Genomic DNA, 22,361 nt, shown 5'->3' with positions numbered 1-22,361 from the left:
CCAGTGACCCTGACAGAGTGGGGGAGGTGGAAAGGGACTTGGGAATGTCTGTAGAGATGTGATCCCGAACAACTCTGGAAATCGGATACGTTGGACACAGACGAACATTGAAAGAATGAACACGTTGACCTTCCCCGTGGGGTGCAGGATGAACAGTGTTCTTCGGGGGAGTAGGAGAGGCCCTGGAGGAGATTGAGGTGTGGATACAATCCCTCACACAGGCTATTCTCAAGGGGCCCCAGGTAGCCAAGATCAGATGGAAAGCAGTAGAAAGAAGCAAGTTTGATATTAAGACCAAGGACCGCAAACAACTATTGCAGCGAGAAATTAGAGCCTGTAAACTGGTCGACTCTAGCACGTTGAACCAGTTCGGGAGGGTGACACGATCAAGTACATCAAACGGCAAGATCACATACGGCTGCGCCATTACCGTAAATTACAACAACGTGAAAAATTGGAAATTTTCATAGAGATCCTCTGCAGCAGAAATGTGCGAAAGATCTGGCAAACTCTAGCAGAAGCAAGAGGAGAGCAGAGGCTAAGAATCTTGAACCCCATTAGCGGGGAGCAGTGGGTAGAACACATTAAGAACAAGTTCTTTAATGAAAATGTGCCTGCCCCCTCTACTGGGATGCAAAGAGATTCCTGGCCCCTCGCATTAAGACATAAAATGATAAAGCAGGCTATTCTAGCCCTTAAACCCTCCAATGCCCCACGCCCTAATGGGTTAGCAAATCCAGTATTAAAGAGGGACCTGGACAATTGGGCACAGGTGCTCTTGACCCTCTTGTGGCGTGTTTGTAGATCTGCTGTGATTCCATCAACATGGAGAAGGTCGGTACTTATACCGGTGTAGAAGAAGGGAGATCGCTGTAAAGCCGGTAACTACCGACTTCTCTCCGTGCTCGATGTCACCAGCAAGATATTTATGACATTTGTCCTAAGGGAATTAGAGACCTGGGTGGTAGCTAACAAAATATTGAACAATGCTCAGACTGGTTTCAGGCCAGGTTACGGGACAGCACATATCAGGGTCCTAGACCAACTAATTAACACCACACTGAGCAATAGAAATGCTACCCTGTACACAGTATTGGTTGACTTTTGTAGTGCCTACGATCAAGTCAAACAGAAGACACTGTGGGCCAAGCTAAGTGAATTAAATTGTCCTAGCTGGATATTGCATGTACTGCTGTGCCTGCATAGTAACAGTGCTAGAGTCAGACTTGATAATGAGGGAGAGGCCACTGATCCTATCTGTATTAACATGGGAGTTAAACAGGGCTGTGTGGGGGCACCCATGTTCTACAATTTGTATATAGCTGACCTAATAACTCAGATGGCCACTAAAGCTAACTGCCCTCCTAACTTAGGGGATACACCTATAGTTGGTATGCTCTATGCTGACGATCCGATACTGTTCGATCGAACACTATCGGGTGTCAAGAGCATGCTAGAGGAGCTGGCTCTTTACTCTGTTCAATTGGGATTAACTATCAACCTGGGAAAAACCAAGCTAGTGGTGATTGCCAGAAATGGCCCCAGCCGCTCTGGGGTTGAGACAAGTTTGGGCAGGTTAAGTATTGATCAATCTTATCCATACCTGGGGCTGGAATTTGATGCTCACTCTAACTACAGCCTGATCATGACCCAAAAAAGAGACGGGCCAAACTCCTTACACTACAGGCCTGTAAATTTGCCAAGGAGAAGGCATGTTACAGCATTGCCGGAATTATAAAACTCTACCAGCAGTGTTTTGTACCGGCCATCCTGTATGGACTAGAGGCACTAGCAATTCAGGATCTGAATTGGTTTAACATACTGGAGGGTCAGTATTGGCGTGCAGTGTTGAGTATGGACCCTGCCTGCTGTATTCAATACCTAAGGTTGGAGTTGGGCTTAACGTCACTCAAAGGTATGGCTCTGCGGGCTCGAAGTGTGTTCTACTTGAAAGCTCTCACCAACCCTATTTGTAAATTACTTAGCTTGGCTGGTAACAACTTCGAAGCAGAACAATCCCCTCATGGTGTTAGCTACAAACAGCTAAATGAGTCTTTATTTGTTGATATAGACTGGTCCTATGCCAAGAAGAGAACAATGTAATTTGTGCATTTGAAAAAATCTTTTATGCATAAAATGAATAGATGGGATTGGAACCAGAATTACACATCTGTTTACCTTGAAGGGGTATGAGGCTGTTACACATGTCATCCACAGATACAGAAAGACCCAGCATTATCTGTTGCTCTGCCCTGATCCAGAGGTACGTCAATTTATGTTAAGGTTGCGGACCAACCAGCTACAGGTATTAGCGGTTGGCTCGCAGCTGGGCATTTCACTTAAGGATAGATGTTGCCGCATATGTGGGACGGGTCAAAATTTGGAAACAACTAGGCACGTTCTAACACAGTGCCCCTGTCTGGGCCCACTATATATGTGTTTGTTGGGTAGATTGGTATGCAACTACAATTCTATCAAGGGAGAGCCCTTCTGGGACTACTGTTTGAAGTCTGGCTCTATTGGGTCACAGTTGGCATCATATAGGGTATGGACTAATGTTAAAAGTTTACTATTGAAGCAGCCTGATGTCACTGAATCTAAAAGAGTGGAACAAGATCAGGAGGTTATCCCCTCTGAAACTGATGTTACCCTGAGGGCTAGAGGAGAAATTGCTCTAGCACCTCCTGATATTATCATTTCTTGATTGTAGTATTTGTGACACATTTAGGTGCTTAGGTCTCTGCATTTTTTCTTTTTTTCTTTATTGTTATGATTCACATGTATGATCCCACTTCACTGAAGTAGTACCAAGTTAACGGATGTATTTTTATTATTTGTGTAAAGCTCAGATGTTGGACTAACTCACAATAAAATGTATTATTATTATAGATTCTTCTGTAACATCCTCTGGAGAGTCAGTTAAGGTAATCTCTCTGGCCTTCCTTGTTTGCTCCCGTTTCCTTTTGCGTGGAGGCCTGGGGGAGCTTAATACAACTCCAAGAGTTTTTAAATCATTCCTCAACAGGACTCTCCCAGGCACCACACTCTGCACACTAACATCTTGACAATTATGTTGTTGCACCGGATTACAGCTGGTAATCTTGGAAGCATTTGAACAGGGCCTCCAGCAAGTTTAGTGAGGCTTTTGGGTGCCTTAGCAACATCCTCAGGTTTGAGAAAAGATTCATCCACCACTGTGATGCTGGCCCCAGTGCCTCTAATGGCAGGGGTCTCCTGACCATTTACAAGTACACTGTCCTTGTAATATTCTTTTGTGTTATCTGGAATTGAATTATAGACCTCTAAATTCTGCTGTTCCCACAGACCCAGGGACACTAAAACACACATTGGCAAAGACTCCAATGGGGTCTTCAGCCAGCAGTTGAAAGTTTCCACTTGCCATTTGTACTTCTCCCTCTGGGGAAAAGGCTAAGGAGACACTGTGGACCCCTAAAGGTTTACCCTTGCATTTGGGATCCCCTTTCACATGGTCAGTAGACCCACAAGCATAACATTTCCTAAATGTTTTGACAAATGGGGGTTTCTGCTGACCCCACTCTGGTTTAGCACCAGAGGTTTCACTAGTCTGATTCGGATTCCCTTGTGGCTTACCCTTTTTCTGTTTGGGGCCCTCTTTTGGATTGGCGGTATTAGAATCATCTTAGCCATCTTTCTTTTGCTGCTTCCCATCATCATTTTTCTGAGTTGCTCCAGAATCCTTGTGAGTGGCCCTGTTGGCAACCCACAAGTCAGAAGCCTTTACTAACTTCTTTGGATCATTTCCTTAGAGTCAGCCAAGTGCTGTCTCAGCTCAGGAGAGCAGACATCAAAAATAGATTCTAACAAAAATAGATTTCTCATTCCATCAAAAGTGTTAACTCTGTAACCCTTTACCGAACCATCTAAGTTCTTCAAACATTCACACACCAAGGTAGCCCAAGGGGTATAGTCATGCTTCTAGGGTTCTAAACCTCTTAAGGTACTGGGAAGGAGTTTTCCCAAATCTAGCTATCAAAGCTAGCTTCACATTTTCATACTCCAATCTTTCTAGTTCCTCGAACCTCCATTACAGCATCAGTTGCAAGCTCGGGGAGCCTAGACAAAAGCCAAAGAATCAACTGATTCCCTGTGAAACCCTGAATCCCATAGTTATACTCAAAAGCAGCCAACCAATCCAAAATATCAAGTGTCACCTCATACATACTCACAGCTTCCTTAGGCATGGCAAGGTCTCTTAGGACTGGAAGACCTAGAAGACTCTGGGATAGAACCATTTGCTGAAGGAGTAGGAGTAACAGACCTACTTCTCAGACTTTGAAATGCCAACAATATTCCAATCAATTCATTTTTCTTTCCTTTAACAGGGAGGTTCCTGACCTTACGCATTTACTTCAGTTGATCTACTGTTAAAATGATCAGGGCCTCCTGTCTGTAGTTATCCTTATCAGGCATGATAAAATTGCTTTTCTAGTGGTGCTTAGCCTTGTGAACGTTACTATTTGAACAAAAGTAAAGCAGAACTCTCAATGTAACAACTCTACAATTTAATCGTCACCGCCTTCCACCAGTGTTAAGCAAAGTTTGTATGCAGAACTAGGACTAGAAGTGTAAGCAAGACCAACCTTTGGTATAAGTCTGTACCACACAGTTTTTGGTAGCGAGCTGAGCAGCCAGCCTTATCTCAAGAGGGAATGTGAGCTGTAATGATGTTACACAGAGGTCTACAATCACAAGTATTCAAATACTCTTATACTCAAGGTTTCTTGGTAAACAGTTAGCAAACAGTCACTAAAACAGTCACTAAAAGAAGGGGCAAAAAAGCATACGTTAATAAAACAATAGTAGAATTATTCTTAAACAGTGCAAATAATTTGAGTTCACCAGAGGAGTTAATTCAATGCAATAGGTAGGCCAAAGTCAATGAGTCTTGTATAACTAAAAACGGTTCTGGTAGTTAAACGGAAAAGTCTTCGCCACCACGGTTCTCAGAGGTAGTTCATAGAATAAAGCTTTATATGTCGGGTCACAAGCTGACTAGGCCTGCAATTTGCCAAAGTTTCACGCACTTTCGCAGTGAGAGGCAAGTTCTCTCGGACGAGTTTTCACAGTACCTTAAGTTGAAGAAAGAGATGCAGCTGAGGACTTCTGTATCTGGCAGCTCTTGCAGATCTCGCTGTTCCTGAGCCTCATTCGTGTGGACAAGTGGGAGGACATTGGGGGACTCCTGCACTGCACAGGGACTGGTCACAAAGTTGGCAAACTGGCAAATCTTTGATTCCGGAAGCTGTCAATCACACAAACTGGTGTCCTCCTCCTAGGCTATTCGGTTTCCTGCCGCTCTCTGAAGAAAATACAACCAGCTCCGAGAATCGTATCCAGATGGCTTACGAGTTGATTGGCCCCACCAACTCAAAAGGAAGCAGTCGTCCTTGAAGGGGCTTCTTTGTTGAGATGAACTTGGCAATTCGGACCTGCAGCAGAGCTTTACTGGGCAAACCAACGGTCCAGGAGTTGTAGCAGCCGTCCTCTTCCAGCTCGTTTTCGGTTCTTTCGTTCCAGTGGTCGACTCTGCTTTCCAGTCCAAGAGGCTCACCTTTTAAAAAGTTTTCTCCCTTTCATTCCAGCCTAGCTGTCACTCACCCAGCAGGGTGGCTGTCCGTGCTGGACAGTCAGCCAGTCAATCATGCCAGAGTGTATTTGGGTCTCCTTGGTGACTAGGGAGTTCGGGCACCTCCCTCAATTCCTGCCCGCGCCAGAGGCGGTCTTCAGTCCTGAAGCCCGCCAAAGGCGTACGAACAAAGGGACCAAACTCTAGAAGGACCTTTCCAAAAAGTAATGGCGATAAAAGAAGACCGGGACTTGTTTAAACAAAGGGGCTTAAGGCGCCATCTTGAAAAACATGGGTCCTGCGATTTTTAGCTACCGGTGTTCGCGGTCGGGAAAAATCATGGTACTTCGTTGTAGCCATGCAGCCCGCCTTTGCTGCCCTATTACGAGGACAGACATGATTTGATCACCATATGAAGAACCTTAGTGTCCTGAAGAAGATGGTTCACAACTACATATAACCATTGAAACCGGTCGACCAGACCTGTTGTGGCTCCTCCACGACAACACACTGCACCCCCAAGACCAAGAGGGGGTACCGACAAACTAAACTTTAAACCCAGACCAGTATGGGTTTGTTAGCACACCCCATGGACTAGTGGGACTGTGCGTTTTTAAGCAAAAAGCAAAGCATTTTGTTGAAAAACCAGTTTTTACATATGCTTTGCTGTGGGCAACCACCTACATGTAAAGAGTTTTTTTGAGCCATCAGGGTGAATAAAGAAGCCACAGAAATCCCGATGTCTCTGACCTGCACGTGGTAGCCAAAACCGCTTTGGTCTACTACAACGAAATCCAATCCCCCTCTCGTTATCTGTCCACCACCCTGTTGGATGCCCCCCCCCTTGTTTTTGTAGGCTGTTGGTGCTAACAACGCATGCGGTACATATTTAACCACATGCAGAGAGCTGAACTTAGTTCCTATTCCTCCCCTCTCAGACAGGTACCACACCTTTTCCTGTCCACAGCCAGGCAACCTGAGTAAAAGACCCCTCACATTTTTTCCACCATTGGTAGGGTGTTGGATGCCTGACCAGAGGGCCAGAGCAGCTCATCATCTTGTGTCCAACGACTAGGACTCCCACTACAATTACCACAACCACCTCTCTTTCCTTGCTCCCACTTGCAAGCGTTTTCCCCATTGAACCGTCCCTTGTGTACCACTTTGTTGTAAAACCACTGCCACCAGCCTTTTCGGTAGGAAAGGGTAGCATTTGACTGCTACATGAGTTTCTAGACACGGAGGATACTAGGTAACCCCTCCAGCACTCTATAGGAAGATAGTGTGTGCTGTGTCTAGGAACCAGTAAAGTCAATTTAACCTTACATTCTCTGGGAAACATTAGTTGATCCCAGAGAAGGTATTTAAACCTTGGGACAGCCTAAAAAGGCTTCCCTGTGTCACTGCACTGAGGGTGCTGTGGGACACAAATAAAAAAGATGATGCGTATGGAGTTGTTTAAAACTCCATTACCAAAGAAATAAACACAGAAAAACAGAATTAAAAAGTTCAAAGCCCCAAAGTTTGGCAAAGGAGCTGGGGGTGTCCAAGGTAGAGAGGAATGAGCACATTTTGAGAATTATCCCTAACAGTACCACCACCAGCCAGCAGAACACTGGCAGCCAATTGTTGAGAATAATTGGTTCACCTTGACACCAAGAAACCTGGGGTCACTCGGGAAAATCAATCACCGTTGCATCACTGTTAAGGCATCAGATTAGTATTCATGACCAGTCATTATAAAATGCACACAAAAAATACATCTTTTCCTCCATCAAACTAGTATACTCCCTAGTAAAATCAGGAGTATCCTATGGCACAGCTGCCTCCAATTTCAGGCAACAAATGTGGCAGACATGATTTTCTTTAATATGCCGTGAATAGAGCCTTGCATGGGCTCAGGTCATTGATGGGTGTGTTTTAATGCTGGATACCACTTACGGTTGCCTTATCATCCGATAGTACAAAGAGGCAGACTACTTCCAGGGACCCTCTGGAATACCTCTATGGAGACAACAGTGGAATTGATCCCCTGCTACTTTTAAGACCCACATTTTCCGCCCTTGAGGAATGTCCAGCAAATTTTAGCCATCTAGGACAGAAACTTATATAAGTCGGGCTTAGATTGTCATAGTGGGTGAATTGGGTGGAAATAACCATCACTATGTACAGTCGGGTCATGGGGACTTCACTTTTCGATGTGTGAATGTATTATCTTTGGTGTTTTGTAATTGTACATTGATGTGTATGTTTTTAACAAATTATTGTTATGATAAAGCAGGTGGTTGCACTTGCGATTGGATGCATTATTAAATAAACTTTGGTAAATATTTTTGTATATAACATGTCCACAATCCATTGTCATCAACCTATATTTGTTTCAAGGTTGTTGCAGAGAGTCGTTTAGGCTGAAGTTAAGGTACACAGTTTTTTTTAAATTGAAATTGAAGATCTTCTTTTGGATGGACAATTAACAGTTCTGCAAGGTTTCTCCAATAATTACCAATCTGAGGGCCCGACAGTGATGCAACCGATTGATTTTTCAGAGTGACCCCAAGCTTCTGTCTCAAAAAACCAATCCACACACATTTCACATGTCTTGCAATCAGAAGAAGTTTAAGCCATTTTCATTAGCATCTTTATTAGAAAGCAAAACCTACCTGCCCACACGTGGACGCACTAAGCCATGGGATTTGATAAAAACAGAGTCGCCAACCTTCAGCCACAAGTCATTGTATCGCAGCTGCTCGTAGTAGTGGCAGCCGAGCTCTCCGTTTGGCATATCAACCGGTACATCTTCCTTCTCCTGTTTGGGAAGACGCAGTTCCAAAATAAGTCCAAATATAGGGGCTAAAGCAATCTGCACTTGGCAACATCGTCACATTGTTCTTCGCTTGCAATCATTTATGTTTCAGTGCAAAATAAGTATCATCTCTGACTGTTTGTGCACCCCCCAGGTCTGCTGTTTCACCTTTTCTCTCCCTCCGATCCCACTTCCTCCTTCCCCGTTCATTTCACCTCCCAGACCGCCCCCCCTCCCCGATTGGTCATTCCTCTGTGCCTTTTGTGCCTAACGGCTCGCGGTGCTCCCTGCTTGCATTTCCCATCTGAGCAGAGCAGGTGAGCATTACCACGTGTTGAAGTCCCCCCGCTGGGCCCCTGATATCTCTGTGTGCCCCCAGGCCCGCTGTTTCACCTTTTCTCCGTCTCCGATCCCACTTCCTCTTTCCCCATTCATTTCACCTCCCCCCGCCTCCCAGCCCGGCCCACCCTCCCCGATTGGTCATTCCTCCAGTGTTAACTGACCCTTCCAGGGCAGCCCTCTTCCCGGCAGCCCCTGTGGCTAAGGGCTCCAAGGCAAAGGGCGGCTCCCACAGATGCGGCTCCCGATAGTGTGTTCAGGTGTCAGCAGGGGAAGCCAGCTGCGGCTAAGGAAAGTAGGAGTTGACCGGGTTAGGCATAGAACCTCACTCGACCCTGAAGCCCACATAGCTGACTCTCAAACTTAGGTGTGTTTTCTCCTTATTTAAAATTGCGTTGTGAAACCTAGGCCTTTTCCGCACTATTCAGGACTCTGACGCTTGGGTATCTTTTTCTCTAGTATTTAAAATTACATTATGAAAGTAGTGCCGTTCTGTGGTTTTGCCTCCTAGCATAGCACTCATCCAACGCACCTTTCCACCACTATCTAAGCGCCTGTTGTCTTGTCAGCTTGTCTCGTCTCTCTCTTCGTCTGCTTGTACCCTGCCCTGTGTCCTTGCCTAGTGTTCTCCCCTTCCCCCCGCCTCTTCACTCCCCTCTCTACCTACTCTATGGTGCTTTCTGTTTCTCCTATCTTTTCTAAATGCTTCTCTATCAACTAGCCTGCTCTCCTCACTAAATCTGGTGGGAAGAAGTTTAAAAAGGACATCCTGATCTTGTACGCAGGCCTCCCTTACTATACCAGTGCCTCCTCCAGGCAAACGTATTACGGACATCCTCTTTGTCGTTCCCGCGCCAGGCCTATTGTGTCTACATATGGTCTCTGTGCTCTCTCCCTTCTCTTCCTCTCCCATTAATGGTGGCACCTTTGGGAGGGCATCCTTCCACTCCTCCAAGGGCATCATTACTTGGTCCAAGGCCATCAAGTCAACCTCTTTGATAGATGCTTCCCGCGCCTCATCAATTTTCTTTCTTCTGCTGCTGTCCCCTCCCTACCCTCCAAGACTTCCTCGCCTCCCCCTGCTGTCTCCTTCTTGGCTACCTTGCCCTGACCTCCTTCCTCCACTGCCACCCCTCGGGCTGTTCTACCCCTGTGCAGGGCGTACCTCTGATTTGCACCCTTCCCCAGAAGTCATTCAAGGATGGCAACCTTCTCCATATTGCCACTATAAACTCTTGCTCAGCTGTCAAACACTCCTCTGACATCTGCCGTATACTGGAGGAATTTGACCTCAATGTCCTCGGTCTCATCGAGACTTAGTTCACTGCCAGCTCTATTACAAACTTTGACACTCTCCTCACTGATGGCTACAAGATGCTCTCCGTGCCCAGATCCAACCGTTCCAGAGGGGGCTGTAGCCCTGTTCTTCCCCGAGTGGATTCCTGGCTGTCATTCCTACGCAGACCTATTCCTATTTCAAATGTCTCCCTCTCCCTCCCTTACTGTGGCTACCATTTATCAGCCACCTGGTCAGATCTCCTCGTTCCTTTCTGAGTGGGCGGACCTCTCCTCTTGTCTCGACCACTCAACTCCTCCTTCTTAGAGACTTTAACATCCACCTGGATACTGCCTGTCCTTCCTCTGGACTCTTTCACGACCTCTGCAACACTCTATTCTCCCCTCTGGCCTGATTCACTCTACAGGGCACACTCTGGATGTTTTGATTTCTTCAGGCCTTCCCCTTTCGACCCCTCGCACCACTCCTCTCTCCTGGAGTGATCACTTTCTCCTTTCTTCCCACCTCACCCTCTCTACCCCCTAGGCCAAGCCAACTCAAGCTCTGCCACCTACCTTCTCGGTTATCAGGCCCATGAAGCGTGTGTCGCCGCCACTTTCTCCCACCCCCCCCCAGTCCCACGTTGGCTGACTCGCACCCTGACACATCCCTTTCCATGCTCCACTCTGCTATCTCCAATACTCTCGATATTCTTGCCCCAGTCATGAGGATCCGCTTGAAGCCCAAAGCTAAGTGCAATTCTTGGTTCAACTCAGACTTCGTCACTCTCAAACGCAAGTGCAGGGTGGCTGACAGGAAATGGCATGCTTCCTGTACATCCTCTGACAAACTGGCCTGCCGCCTGCTCCAAAGGCAATATCGGCTTTCTATCCGCACGAAGAAGAGAGTCCATATCCAAGCCCGTGCCTCCGCGGCATCTAACAACTCGGCCGAACTCTAAATCTGCAAGGAGCTGGCCAATCCTGCTGCAGTCTCTACCTCTCCTGTCCCCTCCCAGGCCCTCTGCACAGCCCTGGATTCTCATTTCATCTCTAAAACTCAGGCCATCTTGTTTTATGTTTTTTTTAAATATATCTCTCTCTATATATCGCTATATCTCTATATCTCTATATCTATATATATATATGGGATACATTACTCACCGTAATCGTATTTCTGATGCTTGTAACTGCTTAGATTCACATGCTGTGCATAGGCCGACATCTAGTGGAAGCTGCGGAGTATTACAGTTTGTTTTTCGAAAATCGAAAAAGGGCGTCGACACAGGGCGTGCCAGTAATACTATCCCTAGTGTGACGTCCACTGTACCCATGATCCCTCACGCGTCTAGGATCCCCAGATTGTGTTTTTCCTGACATGAGGTAGCATGAGGAGTAGCGTGAGTACAGATAGTCCAAGCAGATAGACAGAAAGGTAAGAACTACAAGCAACCATGCGCCTTCTCTCGGAGGGGAGGAAGGGTGGGTCGCATGTGAATCTAAGCAGATACAAGCATCAGAAATACGATTACGGTGAGTAATGTATCCCTTCTGAGGCTTGTGGAATCTGCTTAGATCACATGCTGTGCATAGATTAGCGAGCAGTACCAGAAGCAGGAGGTGGGATGTGAGAAGGGTCATGAGCAAACAGGTGTCTTAGAACCGCTTGTCCCACTTGTGTATCTGTCTTGGAATGAGTGTCAATGCAGTAATGCTGAGTAAAAGTGTGAATAGAGCTCCAAGTAGCTGCTTTGCAAATGGTGTCGAGGGGAACATTTGCAATGAAAGCCAGAGTGGCCCCAATGCCTCTAGTAGAGTGGGCCCTTGGTGTAAACGGCAGAGTCTTTTTAGAAAGAGAGTAACACAGCTGTATACAGTTGATAATCCACTTAGAGATAGCGCCCTTAGAGACGTGATCCCCCTCTCTGCCTGTAGCTACGGAGACAAACAGTTGATCTGTTTTCCTTAGCGGTCTGGTTTTATTTACATAGTATAAGACCGCCCTACGCACATCTAGGGTGTGTAGTTTCACCTCAGCCGAGCTTTGTGGGTTTTGGAAGAAAGCCGGAAGCTCGATGGACTGGTTTACATGGAACTTGGATATGAATTTTGGTGAGAACCTAGGGTGTGTGCGTAAAACCAGTTTGTCCTTGTGGATAGTAAAGAAAGGATCTTGCACTGACAGAGCCTGAATTTCACTGACCCTTCTTATGGAGGTAATGGCTACTAAGAAGGCCGTTTTATAAGTCAGGTGTTTGAGACTACTTTTATGCATGGGTTCGAAGGGGGGCCCCATGAGCTTAGCTAGCACCACGTTGAGGTCCCATCCTGGCGGTGGGTTCGAAATAGGAGGGTGAAGTCTCTTTACTCCTTCCATGAAGGCTTTAACCACTGGTACTTTCCACCACGAGACCCTGTTATGGGATGTGGTGTAAGCCGAGAGGGCTGCCAGGTGTACTTTCAGAGAGTTAAAAACCAACCCTGCATCCAGCAGGTGGAGCATGTATGTTACAACGTTGGAAGGAGTGCAATCAACCGGGTTGATTTGTTTATTCTGGCACCAGATAACGAATCTTTTCCACTTGTCAAAGTAACAGTGTCTTGTATTTGGTTTCCTGGACTCCTTTAGAATGTCCATACACCTCTGTGGTAATTTGAGATGTCCAAACTCTATGACTTCAGGATCCATGCTGCTAGGTTCATAGAGTTGGGTTCCTGATGCAGTGTTTGACCTTGTTGCTGGGACAGAAGGTTGTACCAGGCTGGGAGTCTGATGGGCTCGCACACCGCCATCCTGCGTAGGTGTGGAAACCATGGTTGTCTCGCCCACATGGGAGCAACTAGGATGAGCGTCATTGATTCCTTGTTCATCTTGTACACCACCTTCCTGATGAGAGGAGTTGGTGGAAAAGCGTACGCAAACATCCCTGACCAGTTCATCCACAGGGCGTTCCCCTGGGAGTCCGTTTGGGGGAACCTGGATGCAAATCCTGGGCATTGTTTGTTTTCGCTTGTGGCGAATAGGTCTATAGTGGGGAAACCCCACTGAGAGAAGAGATCTTCTACTACGTCTCTGTGAAGGACCCATTCGTGTTCTTCTGGGAGGGTGTCTTTGCTTAGAGCATCCGCTAGGGAATTGAGCTCCCCTGGAACATGTTGCGATGACAGGAAGATGTTCCGTCTGAGTGCCCATATCCATATTTTCTGGGCAAGCTTGGACAGATTTGGCGAACGAGTCCCTCCTTGCTTGTTCAGATAGAACATGGCTGTCGTGCTGTCCGTCCTGATCTGCACCGACAAGTTCAGTAGATGGGGCTCGAACGCCTGCAGCGCACGGAATACTGCCAGAAGCTCTAGCAGATTGATGTGGTTCTTGGCTACTGAGTGAGACCAGAGACCCTGAGCTGTGTGGTGGAGATGGTGAGCTCCCCACCCAGTCAGGCATGCATCTGTAGTAACCACTGCCTGTACTTCGGGATCGTAAAAGGGTTTCCCCTTTGCGATATTCTCTCTTGTCCACCAGTGTAGGCTCTGTACGAGTGTTGGCGAAACGACCACTAGATCGTCCCACTGACCACTTGCCTGAGACCACTGTTTCGCCAACCATTCCTGCATGGGACGCATGCGCAGACGCGCGTGGGGGACCAGGTAAATGCATGACGCCATCATGCCCAGTAACCGCATAGCTTTGCGTACTGTTATCTGTTGACCTGACTGATAATGCGGAATTTGCAGAAGTATATTCCGAATTCTTTCTTCCGAAGGGAAGGTCAATTCTCTCTGAGTATCTAGGATAGCTCCTAGAAACTGTTTTGAGGTGCTTGGCACCAGACTTGACTTCTTCTCGTTGATAGAGAAGCCTAATTCGTGGAGGAGGTCGATAGTCCTCTGAATGTTTGATCTGCAGATTCCTGGGGTTTCCCCCGTTATGAGCCAGTCGTCTAGATAAGGGTACACTGGGATTGCCTCCCTGCGTAGGTGTGCAGCTGCCACCGCCAGTACCTTGGTGAATACCCTTGGTGCTGAAGCTATCCCGAAGGGCAGTACCTTGAATTGGTAGTGGCGACTGTCCACCTTGAAGCGCAAGTATTTTCTGTGCGCCGGGAGCATAGAAATATGAAAATAGGCATCTTTCATATCCAAGGTTGCCATGTAATCCCCCTTTTTTAGGAGTGGGATTACCTCTTGTAGCGTGGTCATACGGAATTTTTGGGGCTTGACATACTTGTTGGCAGGCCGTAAGTCCAATACTGGGCGCATTGTTAAATCTTTCTTTGGCACAAGGAAGTAAGTTGAATAGATACCCTTGTTTACCTGGTGTCCTGGGACGAGTTCTATCGCGTCCTTTAGGAGCAGATTGTAGACTTCCTCGAGGAGGATCTTTTGATGTTCTAAAGAGTGGACTTTTTGTCTTGGAGGGTGGTTTCGGGGACGTTGCAGTAGTTCTATACAGTACCCCTTGGATACTGTCGACAGCACCCATCTGTCGGATGTTATCCCTTCCCATGCCTGGGTGAAGCTGGATATTCGTCCCCCTACTGGGGTTGCATGGGAAGGGACCCTGAAATGAGCGTCACTGCTTTGGTGGAGGCGTGCCGCCTCCTTTACTGGGGCTGCCTCTGCCTCTACCACGTCCTCTTCTACTAGCCCTACCATACCCCTGGGTAGACTGTTGTGAGTTGGTGTTCCACTGTGTACCCTGGGTGTGGGAATAGCTATTTCCTCTATTGGAATTTTGGCCGCGGGGGCGACGAAAATTGCCGTTCCCTCTTTGGTTAGGTGGTTTTGTAGTTAACTGGCCAAGGGATTTGAGGGTGTCGAATTCCTCCTTAGCGTTTTTTAGTGCGTCCTCGACTGCCTTTCCAAACAGGAGATCACTTTCCACTGGTTTGTCTAAGAGTGCAGCTTGTGTTTCTGCTCTGAATCCCGACTGCCTCAACCAAGCATGTCTTTTGATGACAGTCCCCTCTGCTATAATTCTACCCGCATTGTCTGCGGCGTCTAAAGTTGCTTTTAAAATGCAACCTGAGACGTTTCTTCCCTCTGCACAAATGCGAGATAGCTGGCTCTTAAGGGGTTCGGGAGCGGAATCTATTAGTGCTGCCACTTCTTCCCACTGATGGCAGTTGTAGCTGGCCAACAGTGTGGTGGAATTCGCGATTCTGGTTTGGTAGGCTGCCGTGGAAGCTACTTTTCTACCAAAACCATAGAGTTTCTTACTTTCTTTGTCGGGGGGAGCCTCCGAGGAAGATAATGGGGTTCCAGCTCTCTTGCGGGTGTTAGTTACGACTAGAGAGTCTGGCTTAAGTTGGCCTCTAATATATAGAGGGTCCGACTGGGCTGTTTTAAACAGCTTCTCTACTCTCGGGTTTACAGGTCTTGTCAAGTTTGGGTTGACAAGGGATGGTGCTATTCTGCGTTGAATAGATTTCAGGATGGGAATGGTCTGGGCTACTGTCTTCCTTTCCCCTATTAGCTCTTCCGCGAAGTCCCTCTCTTCTTGGACACCTTGTGTGTCTATGTGGAAGTGGTTAGCTGCCCGAGAGAGCAGTTCATTCAGGAGGGGCTGATTATCTATTGGGGAATCAGACACTGGGGCTTCCCTTTCGACTGGTGCGTCCATTCTGAAAATATCTGGGCTATTTTCTGGCTCATCCTCGTCTTCGTCCTCCCTGTAATAATCTGACACTGCGAGATCTTCTGGTGTCTCAAAATCCTGGCCCTCTATAAGGGAAGTCTCTCCTTGGCCTGTAGGGAAAAGGCAAGAATAGGGTTGGACCTCGAAGGGTTCTGAAGCCTTTACTGGTGTCTCGACCCGGGGCCTTTTATTTGAAGGGACAGGGTCCCTTGAACCTGAGGGAGAAGATTCCTGAGGGTTTAAAGCTAGTAGTTGGTCAGGGTGTCTTTCGAAGAAATTTGCTAAGGAGGACATCCTTGACATTACTCTGTCAATGTCCTCGCATGACCAGAGTTTTGAGCTTGGGGTGACCCTGCTGGAACTCTCTATGGACTGTCCCTGAGAAGACTTGGACGGGGAAGTCAGTTCTATTGTTGTGGGGGATTGCAAGGGTTGTTTCCTTTGTTGCTTACCCCCTTCCCCGTGGGTGGAAGTGTGTTTACCCTTTCCCTTATCTTTCGACGCCTGGCGTCGAGGATCGGAGGTGGAACCCCTGTGTTTCGAACTAGGCTTCGAAACTGGGCCCTCCTCACTCCCAAGTGATGTACCCCTTCCCTGGGGTGCAGGCTGGGGATGGAAGCCGTGTTCGTCTCCGGACGAGTGATCTTCCGTGATGTTAATGGGCGAGGCACTATGTGCAAGTGTGGAGGCTTGCCTGACGTCGTGCGGCGACCTCGACCGGGACCGCCCAGAGGACGTCCTTTCGGACCGCTCCTTTTGTGCCTCTTTCCGAGGTTTCGACGACGTCGAATCTCGGGTGGGTTTTTTGTGTTTAGCGTGTGTATGTGTAACGCTCTTGTCGCCGGGGGACTTCCCCATAGTCGCCGGGACGGACGACCTTCCGAGGCCGGGGACGTGCGTTAGGCTGTCTTTCGACGCCTTGGTGCCCTCGCCGTCCGAAAGTCCGGCGTCGCTGCCGTCGCTGAAGGTACCCTCCGCCTCCATAGCTGCTAGCTTGGCGTGGTGGGCCCAACGCTTGGTGGAGCGGTCCTTAAGAGTTTTTGTCTTAAACCTGCTACAGGCCCTGCAACCCGCCTCGGGGTGGTCTCTGGGCAGGCAAAGGTTGCACGTAGCGTGCTTATCTACCCAAGGGTATTTTTTATTACACTTGGGGCAAAACTGAAAGGGCGTACCCTCCATACGCGCCTGTGGGCAGCGGGCAAGTGTGTGTAGGTAAGAAGGTGTTTCTAACCGAGTGTGGAAGTGTACCACCCCCCACTCTCCCTACTGTAGGGCCGAGGCCAGCGGCCCAGGCCCGAGCCGAGGCGGAAGCCTCAAGGCCCAATCCGTCGGGTTTCGACGTTGATCTCCTCCCCGGTTCGGCGTCGAGATGCTGGTCGACGTAGGGGTGAGAAAATGGGGCAAATTAGAATTATTAAGTGTAAATATGGCAAAGCCAGGGACTCCGATGAAGTGCTTCCGACCAGAATGGCGGACAAAAACAATCTGGGGATCCTAGACGCGTGAGGGATCATGGGTACAGTGGACGTCACACTAGGGATAGTATTACTGGCACGCCCTGTGTCGACGCCCTTTTTCGATTTTCGAAAAACAAACTGTAATACTCCGCAGCTTCCACTAGATGTCGGCCTATGCACAGCATGTGATCTAAGCAGATTCCACAAGCCTCAGAAATATATATATATCTCTCTCTCATTTATTACACAGTAATTTAGAAACATTCACTAATTCACTAGAAGGAGGCAACCTAATATCATACACAAATGCACTTCAGTACCAAACCAATAAGTGTCTCAGTAAATTAGGCTCCCCTGAAATAGGAGAAAAATGGCATTTCAATCACTTTAAATAGGAGGACAAAGGTACAAGTTAATAGAATAGATCACAAATACTTTCTTATGCAGTGCAAATAGTTTCAGTTTACTAGAGGACTCAATTCAGTTCAAAAGGCCTAGGACAAAGTCAATGGGCTAGTGTCTTGGATAGGAAAGAGCAGTTCTTGCAGTAAACTGTAAAGTATTTGCCAAAGTTCTCAATAGTAGTTTGTACGAAAAAGAATCATATGTTAGGTCACTAGCTGATTAGGCCTGCAAGTTGGGAAAGTTCCACGAACTTTCACAGCGAGAGGAAAGTTCTCTCAATCCGATTGGCACAGTACCTTAATATGAAGAACAAGATGCAGCGAAGATGTTGGGTTATTGGCAGTTCTTGCAGATGTCACTGTACCTGAGCCTCAGTCGTGGGGACAAGAGCGAGGACAGCGGGGGACTCCTGCACTGCCCAGGATCGTCGAAAAACACAGACAAAATTGAGTGACTTCAGTTCCAGTAGCTGTAATTCAAGCATACAAGCTGGTGTCCCTCTCCCTGGTTAATCCTAACCAGCTCTGAGAATGGTATCCAGGTGGCTTACGATTTGATTGGTCCCACCAACTCAAAGGAAGAAGTCATCTTTGAAAGGGCTTCTCTGTCGAGATGAACTTGGCAATTCGGACACAAGCATGGCTTCACTGGGCAAACCAACTGTCCATGTGTTGCAGCAGCCGTCCTCTTCCAGCTCGTCTTCGGTTCGTTCGTTCCAGTGGTCGACTCTGCTTTCCAGTCCAAGAGACTTGCCTTTTATACAGTTTTCTCCCTTCCATTCCAGCCTACCTGCCACTCACCCAGCAGGGTGGCTGTCCTTGCCGGACAGTCAGCCAGCCAATCACGTCAGAGTGCATTTGGGTCTCATAAGAGACTAAGCACAGGGAGTTTCGGGCACCTCCCTCACTTCCTGCCCACCCCAGACACTCAGGCGCCAGAGGCGGTCTTCAGTCCTGAAGCCCGTCAAAGGCATAGAAACAAAGGGACCAAACCTAGTTTGGCACGCAGATACAAACACTAGAAGGACCTTTCCAAAAAAAAGAAGACCAGGACCTGTTTAAACAAAGGGGCGTAAGGCGCCATATTGAAAAACTTGGGTCCAGCGATTTTTAGCTACCAGTGTTCGCGGTCAGGAATAATCATGGCAGTTAGTTTAAAAACCACTGCCACCAGCCATTTCGATAGAAAAGGGTAGCATTTCACTGCTGCATGAGTTTCTAGACTCAGGGGATACTAGGTAAGCCCTCCAGCACTCTATAGGAAGATAGTGTGTGCTGGGTGTAGTAATTTAAAAGACTAGTAAAGTCAATTTAACCTTACATTCTCTGGGAAACAGTAGTTTATCCGAGAGAAGGTATTTAAACCTTTGGGAAGTCTAAAAAGACATCCCTGTGTCACTACACTGAGGGTGCTGTGTAACACACATGAAAAGATGCCTATCGAGTCATCTTAAAACTCCAAAATCAAAGAACACAAGAGTAAAACACACATCAAACTGCATGAAAGAGTGGGAAAAAAGGCTCACACTCTTTCCAGGTAAGAAAAATCAAGTCCTCAAAATCCAGCAACGTTGCTGCGGCAATCACTCCTTCGCTACTGGAGTCTTCCCCTCCCCCTGAAGCACTCCCTTGTGCACCCTATTCTTAAGAAGCCTTCTGCTGACCCCTACCTGCCCGGCTAACTATCGCCCAATCTCCATCACTCCGTTCCTGGGCAAACTCCTGGAAAAACTGTCAATCTCCCAGCTTAATCTTCACACTGAATCTGTTGGTTGTCTCCATTACCATCAGTCTGGCTTCAGAGCTGCCAGAAGCACGAAAACTGCTCTCCTGAACATCCGTGAAGACCTGCTCTCCAACCTCGATTCCAACACTTCTGTTAACCAAAGTTCAAACAACAGAAAAGCTTCTCTTCTTGTTTGAATAATTACTTTCCAGTTCATCAAATAGCATTTGTGTTATTTCAGGCCAAGAGCCTATGCCACAAGTTATAAACACAGTTCTTTGCTAGACTCAAATGGACAACTCCTGATAAGGGGAATGAAACAGAATTACTGGTTAAAACGTATTAAGTCTTTATTTGTAATCACAGTTCATCTTTGTCAGTATAACTTCACAACACTTCTGCTTCCACCGGAGCAACTTACTAGTTCAGAATAACTTCTGCAAGATTTCACCATGCAGGTCTACTCGTCTGCATCACAGTGTTCTTAATTACTTTCAATCAGGTTTTAAGGCCGGATTTGCTACAGAGTCAGCACTCCTAGCACTTTAATCTAAACTACTTCACTGCATGGATAATGTGGAGGCCTCCCTTCTCATGCTGTTGGATTTGTCAGCAGCATTCGACCTGGTGGATCATCACATCTTAGCCACCAGGTTGGGTGAGGTTGCCAATTGTTCCCCTGAGGTGATCAGTGGATGCTGTTGTTTCTTAGCAACTGGGAGAGTTTTGTATTTGGTCCAGAAGTAGAAGCTGCACCCATTGTCAGCTTTGGGGTGCCTCATTGCTCTTGCACCTTGTCTTGTTTATATAACGTCTTCACAGTCCCGTTCTTCGCTATGCTAGCACATGAGGGGGTTATTTTTACAAACTATGTGGATGATACACAGTGCATCATCCCTCTCTCTGTGAATCATGACATGGAGGAATTATTGATCAACAAAACCTACCAGCTGATTGAATCTTGGATGGCTCAGAACAAACTAGCCTTGAACAGAGGGAAGACTGAGCTTTTAGTTGTTGGCTCGCCTAATAAGCTACGAAAATTGGGTACGAATGAATGAGATTAAAAATCAGACAAAGTAAAAACCTGGGGGTCATTTTAGACCAACATCTTACCATGAAGCCTAATGTCTCTAGTACTGTCTCATCACTCATCATGTGCCTATTATATTAGACTCCTGGCTCATCTTAGGCCCCTGATTTCGCAGACCAACGCAGAGACGATAGCAAGGGCAATGGTAGGCGCCAAGATCCATTATTTCTCGAGTCTCTTGATCGGAGTCAATAAGTCTATCCGTAAGAAACTGCAGGTAGTCCAAAATGGAGCGGTAAGGGTGGTATTAGGACTCTCTCGTAGAGACCATGTTACTACGGCAAGGCACTTACACTTCACTGGCTTCTGGTGGAATCTAGAATTCAGTTCTGAGTCCTAGTTATTACTCAAAAGTGCAGGCAATGTAAAATGCCACCACCATACCTGCAAACCATACTCGCCAAAAAAAAGTCACGGTAGAATGCTGAGGTTGAATAATCAGGATGCTTTATTGGCTCCTAGATGCAGAACTGAGAAGGTTCTTAAGGGAGCCTTTTATGTGATTGCTCCCAGGCTGTGGAATGATCTGCCCAGGGATGTGACATGTATCGAATCCACGCATACATTTAAAACGAGGCTAAATACTCTGTTTTCTTAGATTTCTTCATGGATTCTGATCACTGCACCATTCTCTCCTATACTTTGAGTCAGCACCCCTTTATATGTTTTTGTTGTAAGTCTGTCTGCGCTCTAAAGCCTAAGGGTCTATGTGCGCGTGTTACACATTTCATAAAGTTAAGTAAAGCACCAATTGTACTAATGAAGTTTCACCACAGCTTCAGTACCTTTTATCTTTGTGACTTTGAACAATTTTTCAGACGGGACAAGATTCGCTATAGTACACTTCAACACCTTCAATCAAGCAAGGCTCTCAACATTCACTTTCCAGAAGGGCAGCCTCTTTGCCACTCTTGTCTGTTTGCAACAACCCAAAATTGCCCTTATGATATACTTCTCTCTTTCTCCTATTGGCTTTGGCAATGTAGGTTGTATCTGCTTTAAGAGAATCACAAGCAGCCAGCTTCCCTTTCCCCAACCTCGCCTTTGCTTCTTTGCATTCTTACCACCAGGGTAGTTCACTCATAAACCTTGTTGTTAGTCTCTTTTGGCTGTAGGTAATGCTTGCACACTTTTGGCTTAGGCAATGCTGTTAGGCCTATGGGAATGGTTGCACCACATTCTGGATTTGGGAAAGGCTGGTTTCACTCCTAGCTGGAGTAACATTTGTTTCCCTCTTGGCTTGGGCAAAGCTTGCTCTCTATAGTTCCTAGCCTTAATTTTCAGTCATTTAATTGTAGTGTTACGTTGTCAACTGTTTTATATCCGATTCAGAGGTAACCCTCAATCTCAGAATCGTTTTAGTCACACGCGACCATTCATCTGATTTCAGAGAGTCAATTATTCAATTAAAGGGTTGCATTACATCTTTCGCTCACCCAACTGAAATTAATAACGCTCGCAAGTGATACTTTTCAGACTTTCCATTGTCTGACTCTGGCGGAGTAGCGGCAGCGTAGCAGTCACAGGCAGTGGCTGCACACTACTCCTTTTCCAGTCTTTCCACTGTGTCTACTGCTTTTGCACCTGGCGAACATTGAAACGCTCCCTGACACAACGGAGCGGCCGCGGAGTAGCGGCAGATTAGCAGTCACAGGCAGTCAATGGCGGAAATGGACGCTACCCTGTCTCCCCGGCAAACCTTGGCTACAGGTGAAAAAGACTTCCATCAAAAGAACATAACACAAAATGTTACCCTTATGTGTTGCTCATGCGCCCAAGTTGTTTTTACTCCATACAGATGGAGAAAGAAATAAAGTACCACACAAGATTTGTGTTTTGATTCACCAATATTTATATAGAAAACTGTTGCCCTTTAGTGATGACACGTGTTTCAACGTAACCAACGTCTTTCTCAAATCAGGGCTGGTATCAACAAATGACAAGTAATATCAAAAACAGTACATAATAAATTGATTTAAGTAAACACCAATGTGGTCCACAAGAACGTTTGCACATGC

General features: G+C 46.9%; 1 protein-coding gene across 10 annotated transcripts in view; it reads right to left on the bottom strand.

Moving 5' to 3' along the window:
- Positions 1 to 22,361, bottom strand: part of PBRM1 (polybromo 1) — a 1,258,882-nt gene that overhangs the window by 527,599 nt on the left and 708,922 nt on the right. For all 10 annotated transcript variants that reach the window (XM_069643172.1, XM_069643175.1, XM_069643176.1 and 7 more), the window contains one exon: positions 8,269 to 8,414. In XM_069643172.1, the coding sequence (XP_069499273.1) occupies positions 8,269 to 8,414 (146 nt within the window). The remainder of the gene's footprint in view (positions 1 to 8,268; positions 8,415 to 22,361) is intronic.

Source organism: Ambystoma mexicanum, chromosome 2p, assembly GCF_040938575.1.
Source record: "Ambystoma mexicanum isolate Mex_15411 chromosome 2p, UKY_AmexF1_1, whole genome shotgun sequence".
NCBI lineage: Eukaryota > Metazoa > Chordata > Amphibia > Caudata > Ambystomatidae > Ambystoma > Ambystoma mexicanum.
This window is presented reverse-complemented; position numbering and strand designations above follow the sequence as displayed.